Genomic DNA, 9101 nt, shown 5'->3' on the forward strand with positions numbered 1-9101 from the left:
CATTATAATGTAGAAAACAGCAAAGACGATTTTTTTAAATACTGCTGACTCGCATGTCTACTTAGGCGAAACGTCACTGAGCATCACAACGTAGGTTTTCAAAATAAAAGTACCCCTAGACTCATATCTATGAACTAAGGAGACTATATTTATATAAAACTGTACAGCACTGGATCAAGAGACCCACTGCACTGAAAACCTCATGGTCATTCCACCTAATATTGATCTCTGAACTCTTCCGGAGTCAAAACATTAGTATTGTTGTTTCTAAATAAATGTGAACTTGTTTTCTTTGCATTATTTGAGGTCTCAAAAAACTACATGTTTTTTTGTTGTTGTTATTTTCTGCCAATAAATACTAAATTTTGCTTGGAATTTCGGAGACATGTTGTCAGTAGTTCATAGAATAAAATTATGTTTATTTTACTCAAGCATATAACTATAAAAAGGAAAAATCCGAGAAACTGATCATTTTAAGTGATCGCTTACTTTTTTTTCAGAGCCGTATGGACCCTTTTTTTACAAGCGTCCGTGAAGGCAGCATCAGTTCGAGTCTGACAGGGGGAGGGGCTTCTAGCAGGAGGTCACAACAATCATGGCGTGCAGAGGATTTATCACAAAATGGGGCAAAACAGAGTTCTATAGATCGCCAAATACCTTTTCCAGATGCTCAAGGTGAGCAGTAAAAGCGGCGTTCAGTTTCTGTCTGAAGAAGATTAACCCTGGCAGGAGATGTGCGTGTCTAGGTTTTCCTCTCGTCTAGTAATGTTAAATTACCTAACCCTTCTGCCATTGTAAATGCAGCTAACTTTGTTTGGGGTAGGAAACAGGGGTTGTTAGTGTCATCGACATATATTACTATGTTATTATTACTAATTTCTGATGATGGCCAGTGTTATTCCACTGCGGTTGCTTGTTTAAGGCTGTGCTAAATGGGCTGAAGTACACACACGCTGCACATTATGCAACCCACATTAAATACTTCATGTGTTTGTAACCAGAGGGGATTTAAAATTTTGCCATTTAGTTGTTAGGTTTTGATACTGTACGTAAACTTTAAGGATGCAGTACGTGGTCGTAGGTTTGTAGAGGTTGGAAACAAAACTTGGCATAGCTGTTTCAACGAGTGCTTAGAGACTGTCAACAAATAGCAACACCTGGCTATTAACTAGACATACAACTGGCAGTTTTGTTGCCAAAATGGACATTTTCAGTGCCACCAGGACCCAATGGCTTTATTGTTGTTGTTTTTTTTTTTTTTTATTCGGTTCTGTTTTGTGTGCAGTTGATTGAAATTAGATAATTTATTTTAAAAGTAATAAAAACATAACTCACTTGGCTGGTTTATTAGTTGGCCATTTTCTTAGGTAGTAAGCTAATGGCGCATGTTGTTCAAATATTAGTTTAAGAATAGTATTACCTTATAGAGTAATGTGTGAGGTTTCTTCCATACTATGACTCTCCATTGTTTTCATGACTGAAAATATTTCCAAAAAGCCAAATTTCTCATGTTGTAAGCATAGGAAGTGTAAGGAGAATGTAGTACCTTACTTACTTACTTACTTACTTACAGCCAGCCGACTGTGACTTCTAACCAGCACTTTCTCTTGCATCTTATCAAGAGGATTTCAAACTACAGGAATGTTATTAGGGAATAATCTTTAGCCTATTAAACACTTGACGTTTTAAATCTTCAATATGTCTTCATACCAGCCGATGCCGTATGTAAAAGGCTTTGCTTGTTTGGGGTTTTTTGGTACAGGCTCAACCCATACCAGCAACAGAGGAGTGGGTTCCGCCGGGAAGCTAAAAGGACAGATACCAAAAAGGGAAATGTCAACCAGCAACAAACCAAAACGTCACCCCCCGAGGCTGGCCCACCGGGACCCCCACCTCCTCGCAAAGTCAAACAGCCAAGGCTCTTTAGACCACTGATGTTCACAGTAGGGGTATGCTGATGTCCGAATTATAACTAAATCTGAATATGAAGTATAGTAAGAAAAGAAGATCCATTTTTTATTCTCTTGAAACACAAGAGACACAGCACAGGGCAATTATAGATGACTTGGGGACATCCCCTGAATGTGCCAGGGGGAATTTGGTGTATGAAATCAGAAGACTGTTAACTTTGATTTAATGCCAACATCTGTAAATAGTTGCTAAAATAATATGTAGGACAGAAGATGGTTGGTTGTTTGACTCCTTGCCAGTTTGCAGGTTGTTCCTTTGGTGGGGCGGCCATTTTGCAGTATGAGACTCTGAAAGCAAGAGTTCAAACTGCAAAAGATGGAGAGGAGTTAGAAAAACTCGTAATGGTAAGGATTTTACAAAACTGTTTTACTCTGTCTACCATCACTTTCAACTTTTGCTAACTGTTCAGTTAACAATCAGCTTGAGTCAGTTCCCCATCATTTTGTTAACGAGGGTTCCCAGGACATGGCGTACTGGCACGACTGGTGGAACCAACTGTCCAGCTTCCAGCGGCAGCTCCTCCTCCTGGTGTCCATGGTAGATGACTTCTGGAGAAGCCTTACAGAGGGACAGAGGACTGCTACTGGTAGCTTTAACAGCAGATATATTTTGGATCTCATCAATTTTGGACGTCAGCATGTCTCCAAAGGTTTAAAAGTCATGCAAGTTCTTCTTAACATCTTCCAGGAATTATAGCTATAAACGCTGCAGTTCTATGTTGCTGGAGGATCCCGGCGATGCAAAGAACTATGATTAAGTACTTCACATCCAACCCAGCCTCCAGTGAGTATGGTTGTTTGTTGAGGAAAGTTAAAAGTAACTCAAATACAACTGTAAGGAGTTAATGTTTTCTATGCTCTGCTGTTTGTCTTTTTATTTTCTCCTACCCAGAAACACAGTGCCTTCCCATGATTCTGTCTTCCTTCAGCCACTACTCCATTATCCACATGGTGGCCAATATGTATGTCCTATGGACGTTTTCCTCCGGTATCGTCTCCCTCCTAGGCAAAGAACAGTTTCTTGCGGTCTACCTCTCAGCTGGTAAGTGGAGCAAAGGACAGGATCAATACTGGCCAAATATTAAAACAATAGAGCAGTTTTATTTTGACCTAAGATAAGATCTTAAGTCAAAATAAGATTTACTTACTTCTTATAATGTAATTTTTTGTAGTTGTGCAAAATCCTGATATTATTGAGAAAATATCCACTAATTATGTAAAAAAGGTAAGTCTGGTATTTTTAAAAAAAATTTTTTATGTTCTGACAGTTTTGTGATTAAACTCAAGTCAAAGGTTTTCATATGCATAGTCGATTTAGATTAGGCCGCATAGCTCATTCAAGATCCAATACTTTATGAACCAAACAGCAGCCTGGAGTTGGTCTTGCACATTTTTCATATTTTTTTTTGTCATTGTTACTGTTTTAGCTACTGTGTGATATATTCAGGCAGCAGCAATTTCCAGTCTAACCACTAGATGATACAAAAGTATAACTATTGCCCTTTAATATCCATTGTTTAAAATGTGACAATGTCCAAGGACAAAATTGGTTTTCGTTTACTGTACATCTTTTTTTTAATGACTGAAAGTGTATGCTGTTTAGCTGTTCTACCATGAGAAACAAGACTTCAAATGCATCATTTAAGTCAAAAAACTAATATTCATGATCATGTTATCTTCTGACTGGAACTGGAACGCTGGTCCAAGATTCTATTCCCTTTTCTCATCTTTTTAAGACATTGCAAAAATATGTTTTGTTTTTTTTTTGCAATTTCAGGCGTGATATCTACTATGGTCAGTTATGCTTGTAAAACCGCCACCGGGCGATTCTACCCATCACTTGGGGCGGTAAGAATGTTTTTAACCTAATATTTTATTATGAACGGTGAAAAGATCGTGATCTATGACTTTGTTTTATTCACAGTCAGGTGCTGTCATGGCTGTACTCGCTGCAGTCTGTACGAAAGTACCAGAGGCCAAGCTCGGCATTATCTTCCTTCCTATGGTCACTTTCACTGCCGGAAACGTACGTTTCACAGTTTCTACTGTTATCCTATCCTCTGTGTGTCAAAGGTCTCTGGATGTTTGCTTTTTCTTACATTAAATGTGTAATGTCATTCTTACATTGTGTTTTTGCTGCAGGAAAAAGATTTAAATCTGTGCATGAACAAAGCAAACACGTGTATGAATGTGTGAATGTGTAAGTACGTATGACTGAATGCACGGCGTTCAGCAGTGCCTTGTTTAGAATTTTAAATATCTGGTTTTTATTTGTTCTTAGGCTCTCAAAGCACTTGTGGCCATAGATACGGCGGGGCTCGTCTTGGGATGGCGGCTGTTTGATCACGCTGCTCACCTTGGCGGAGCTCTTTTTGGAGTGTGAGTCCCTGATCCTTAACCCTCTTTTCGGCTTTCTTTTAATTTGCATCAATCAAATTTAGCTTTTTGATTGATGCAAATGTCACTGAGAAGGGAAATCTACTCCTTCTGTCTCGTTTTAACCATTCCCTGTTTTGTCTGACAGCTGGTATGTGGCGTATGGTCACAAACTAATTTGGAGAAGGAGGGAGCCTCTTGTGAAGCTGTGGCATGAGCTTCGCTCTAAGGGTGGCAAGGGCTCGAGACCCGGCGGTGGGCCTGAGGTCAGAGGTGGCGGTGGAGGACAGAAGTAACCCTACCTAAAGATCCCTGGAGTTCTTTACCAACATGAATTCTCTGGTCATGGAAAAGATCTGGATGTTTTCAATTTGTTAAAGTGGGTTGTTATTTTTCATGAATAAATATTAAAATATGCAAACATTTAATCTGCTCAGTTTCAACAGTGAGTTAAAGTTTGTTTTAATGGGGCCATATTGGCATTTTAGGTGCTTCCTTCCTAAAGCATGGGTACCACAGTTTGTTTCATTCTAATGCTTTGATATAAGTTTTAAAAAGCTCATTGCTGGGTTTAAAAAAGAACATAGAAAAGTGTCATCTCTGATGCACAGGACTTTTTTATTGTTTGGATTTGTTTATGAACTACCAACCATAGTTCTGCCCAGTCCTGTGAAACAAATGTGATTTATATTTGTTTGCACAGATGAACGTTTTGGATCGGTTCTGCCATCTTTATTATTAGAGGCCATATTCGTTCTGTGTTGTTTTAATTATGCTGCCAACAACCATCTTGTGGACAGAGAACAAAAATAATGTTTGATTTTGGGTAATCAAACTACTGTTGTACTGCAAGATTTAACTTGACTTTTTGCTACATTGTGCATACTGTCTTAGTGTCATTTGTCAGAATGACAGATGTGGTATTTGCCCAGTTTTAAGACTAAGTCAGAACAACAAAAAATGTTGCAATGTTTTGACAAGTGAAATCTTAGAATCTGAAAAGGATGCACTTTCTTTTTACCATCACTGAATGCAGACATTTTAACATAAAATGATGTCCAAGTTATAACAACCAACCAAATTGTCCTCTTTTGTAAACCTGATTTTATTTATTTTTACATTTCGCTATCTCTATTGCTACAACACAATAGCTTCCTAATGTTCTGTGTGACTTGCCCCAACTAAGGATGAGCAGCAACTTTACACCTTTAGGGTAATTAAGATGACTTTAATCATTTTTAATGTAACACTGCTATTTGCTATATGCACATATAGCTTATGGCTACAGCCTAAAATTCTTCATACTTTTGGTAATCGTTTTTTTTCCCTGGATATCGTGTTTGCAAGTAGAATGATTAGGATGATAGACAGGAGGCCCACCAACTTCAAAGACTTGGAGCTCATCACCAAAGATAAATCATGAAAATAGCGATAGAAACTTAAAAAAAGTTGTTGTTCAGTAATCATAAGGAGTTCCTGATTGCTGTAACACCAATCAAGATTTGTCCATTGATTATTGAGACGGGGGAATAAATCTGTGAAGCGAACTCATTAAGAATGAATAAAGTATTCTTTTATTGTTTTTAACCGTTTCACAAATAGGACAGTCCTTAAATTGGCACTTAAATTTTCTTCTTTGTTTCTTAGGATCTTAATACTTCTTTTCTCTATCTATAATTTAGAAATAGGTTGAAAAATAAACCATATGAATAATTTTCTGGGCCTGTATTAAATTTCATTTCTTAAAGAAACAACTAAATACCTGTATATGAATAACTCTCAGGTTTTTAAACCTACTATTCCCTTTGAATAATTGCAGTTCAGCAAGTGATTCTTTCAAGAATAAATTTTTACATCTGACTAGTCTGTGTTGTCATCACTATCCTGCGATGAGAACTACCTTCGGATTACATGAGACTAAAAGCATCGGCTGAATGGCATGAGGAGCGTTAACCAATCAACCAAGTCTACCAAACTCCTCAGCAGTCTCATCTCTTACTTTAACCCAAATCATCCATTTGTAACGTCTTCATCCCCTACTCTTGTGATTGGCATAGCTTGGGAAACCAAACTGGGAAACCATGAGGTTGGAGTAGCAGAGCGGCATGAAGCCATAGATCTGCGCCAGCCGGTTCAAACAGTACGATCTCTGGAGAAGGTGCTCAGGACGATGCCACATTCCCTGATATCCACTGCTGGCATCTTTCTCAAGGTTGCGCAGGTCCACAGGCTTGACAAAGATCCCTGAAGGTCTGTGGACTGTGCCTGAATTTGAGTGTTTTCTTAAATACAGAGCAACAGCAAAGTTCACAGCTATATCGTCACAGTTTTGGGTTTCGTCAACTAAGGCGTGTACTTCTTTAGGCTGATCCTGGAACAGTTGTAGGTAGCGCTGATGGAAGAAGGCAGCACCGATCAGAACCATGGAATACCTTGCAGGGAGAACAGAACTAAGTAAGAGCAAACACGGCAAGGACCCCAAACTGAAGACAAACGCAAGGGCAACTTACATGTCTCCTCCAGCCGCTTCTGGATTCTGCAGCTCAAAGCTGCCATAACTGTAAACTCCAGCTGTTGAGACGTGTTTTCGAGGGACAAATCCAACTATTTGGTCTGGGAATTGCTTCAAGATATAGAAATGTAATGCTCAATTATATGACTAACATAGTAACACAATTACTTTACAATGCCTCAGTCGTAAGACTGGAAATGCTGTTTTAATTTAATAGACAATGAATCTCATTACCTTCCACACAGAAAAAGCAAAAGTGATGTCAGGAACACTGACAAGGGTGTCATCATCCAGCATTAACACAACTAAATGGTTGAGAGAAAAAGAATCAGAAGGGATCGAAAGAGAAAAAACTCAAATACTAGGAAAAATTGACAAAAAAATAAATAAAAAGTAGAGATGCACCAGTCAGTCTTTCCTGTCAGATATCCATTTCCATTTTTCTTTGAGGTCTCCAATTGATCAACTCCACTTTTTTTTTATAAAGAGCTATAACATAAAAGAAAATAATGTGCACCAGGTGCTTTGATAGAATTAGTAGTTTACTATCCAACCAAAAATTACAAAATACAAGAATATAATTATGCACGTCTCTAAGCATTCAGGTAGTTATAAAAAGTGCATCCTGTTGGTTGGTTGATTGAGTTCAAAGTTTTATTATACAATAAATACAGGAAAAACTCAGGATTTTTGGTGTTTGTCTTCCCAATAATTTAATAGTTGATCAAGCAAAAATTGTCTAATTCCAGGTCTACCGGTCTGCTGAATGGCACGTCTCTGGTTAAAAAAAATGAAATAAAAAAAATAAATAAATAAAATCTACTGAATATTTTACACATTGCAAACTGATGCAAGTTAAAAATGCACTGACCATTGGTGGCAATTTCAGAGAACGGTTGGAGCCTGTTGCGCATTTGGTTGCTCGCCTGTTCTTTAAAGACCACCCGGACTGGATGAGGACCCAGGGATTCCCACAGCTTCGCCGGAGTCTGCTCCCTGACGTTGTTCCAAACTATGATGATCATCTGAAGATGAGGCACTGCCTGGTAATGGTTCAGGAGTTTGAGTAAAATGTCGGTGCGGTTGTAGGTTTGGATGACGATAGTAAACTTCTCTTCTGGGGCATCTGCAGGTTGACCCTGAGCAGGGTTTCCCTTTGGCGGCGCTGCTCTGCGCAGTACCCCCAGGCACCCCAGCAACCCCTCCATGCTCCTCAGAAGGGGGCAACAGAGCTGTCAAGGCTGCTCCGATCAAGAGGATCAGCAGGAGATGGAAAAATGATACACTTTCGCCGAATTCCAAAGCAGCAACTGCTGAAGCCTGCAAAGAAGAGGAGACATAAACTGAGTTTTTTAGAAAAAATGCAATGCAGTAACTGAATGCTAAGTTTAATTTTAATTGGTGATCATGTGCGGTACACAGCTTCAAACATAATTTCCTGACCCCTTTTCATCTCACAAAAGGAATTGAAACTTGGCAAAATGCAATTTTCGCCCAGAGGAAACTACGTATCATTATGGGAAAAAAAAAAAAATTGTCTTCAAGCAAAGAAAATTCTGATGTTTGCAATAAGGTAGATATTATACTCTGTAGATTTACGGTCTACTGTTACACTGAATTTTGCTCGTCTTATTTACTAATAAAATGGACACATTTAGTTTATGTAGAATATAGAGCAGACGAACAACACAAAGAAGTATTGATTCAAAGATCACCTTCTATGCTAAAGACAAAGCAGGGGTTTATGCAGCAGCAGCAGCTCTCTTGTTTCACTTGCACATTGCAAGTGACATTGCAGGCAACAAACCCAAAAAACGTTTAAAAATATACTTAGAATACGTTTATTTGTAGCATTTAAAAAATAAACAGATATACATGAGCTATATTATAGAATATGGATAAAATTGTTTTCCTTTAGTTGTCCTGCCATTCGGAACAAGAGTCTCATGCACTGATTTGAAAAAATATTTCTCGCTATTTGTTTTCGTGACTGCTCATATTTCTCTGCTGATGCCTGTGAACTTTGTCCGGTGTGTTGCAAATGTTTCTCTCTGTTGAGTTTAGTTTTTTTTCACATCTCACCAGAGAAGCTTTTCTACTCTTTTATTTATAACTCACCTCATTTTGCTTGCGTTGAAATCATCTCGTTCGGGTTACTGTGTCGCCATATTGGTTGCGTAGCTATGACGTAAGTAGCTGACATGAAAAAGAAGAAGAAATCTGCTTCAGAGCCAGACGTGAAA

General features: G+C 38.5%; 2 protein-coding genes across 2 annotated transcripts; one reads left to right on the forward strand and one right to left on the reverse strand.

The window, feature by feature from the left end:
* The first annotated feature begins 543 nt into the window (after positions 1-543).
* On the forward strand, positions 544-6036 carry parla (presenilin associated, rhomboid-like a). Its single transcript, XM_032564912.1, has 10 exons — positions 544-675; positions 1763-1949; positions 2211-2315; positions 2425-2557; positions 2659-2754; positions 2863-3012; positions 3748-3818; positions 3895-3996; positions 4252-4349; positions 4495-6036. The coding sequence occupies exons 1-10, from the start codon at positions 596-598 to the stop codon at positions 4640-4642; spliced, it is 1170 nt and encodes a 389-aa protein (XP_032420803.1). The 5' UTR covers positions 544-595; the 3' UTR covers positions 4643-6036.
* extl2 (exostosin-like glycosyltransferase 2) lies at positions 5898-9085 on the reverse strand. The gene is made up of 5 exons (XM_032564914.1): positions 8977-9085; positions 7730-8178; positions 7093-7163; positions 6857-6969; positions 5898-6778 (listed from the first exon to the last, which is right to left on the reverse strand). Exons 2-5 carry the CDS (start codon positions 8064-8066, stop codon positions 6376-6378), a joined length of 924 nt encoding a protein of 307 aa, XP_032420805.1. The 5' UTR covers positions 8067-8178; positions 8977-9085; the 3' UTR covers positions 5898-6375.
* Between the last annotated feature and the right edge of the window lie 16 nt (positions 9086-9101).

Source organism: Xiphophorus hellerii, chromosome 6, assembly GCF_003331165.1.
Source record: "Xiphophorus hellerii strain 12219 chromosome 6, Xiphophorus_hellerii-4.1, whole genome shotgun sequence".
NCBI lineage: Eukaryota > Metazoa > Chordata > Actinopteri > Cyprinodontiformes > Poeciliidae > Xiphophorus > Xiphophorus hellerii.

What these genes read in the sequence shown, in the direction of transcription:
- parla (XM_032564912.1), top strand. Translation starts at nt 596, where the DNA reads ATGGCGTGCAGAGGATTTATCACAAAATGGGGCAAAACAGAGTTCTAT. An exon ending in CACATCCAACCCAGCCTCCA is followed by an intron (nt 2,755 to 2,862) that starts GTGAGTATGGTT and finishes TCTCCTACCCAG; the next exon opens with AAACACAGTGCCTTCCCATG. An exon ending in TGCGGTCTACCTCTCAGCTG is followed by an intron (nt 3,013 to 3,747) that starts GTAAGTGGAGCA and finishes TTGCAATTTCAG; the next exon opens with GCGTGATATCTACTATGGTC.
- extl2 (XM_032564914.1), bottom strand. Translation starts at nt 8,066, where the DNA reads ATGGAGGGGTTGCTGGGGTGCCTGGGGGTACTGCGCAGAGCAGCGCCG. An exon ending in CTCTGAAATTGCCACCAATG is followed by an intron (nt 7,164 to 7,729) that starts GTCAGTGCATTT and finishes TCAACCATTTAG; the next exon opens with TTGTGTTAATGCTGGATGAT. An exon ending in TTGCTTTTTCTGTGTGGAAG is followed by an intron (nt 6,970 to 7,092) that starts GTAATGAGATTC and finishes TATATCTTGAAG; the next exon opens with CAATTCCCAGACCAAATAGT.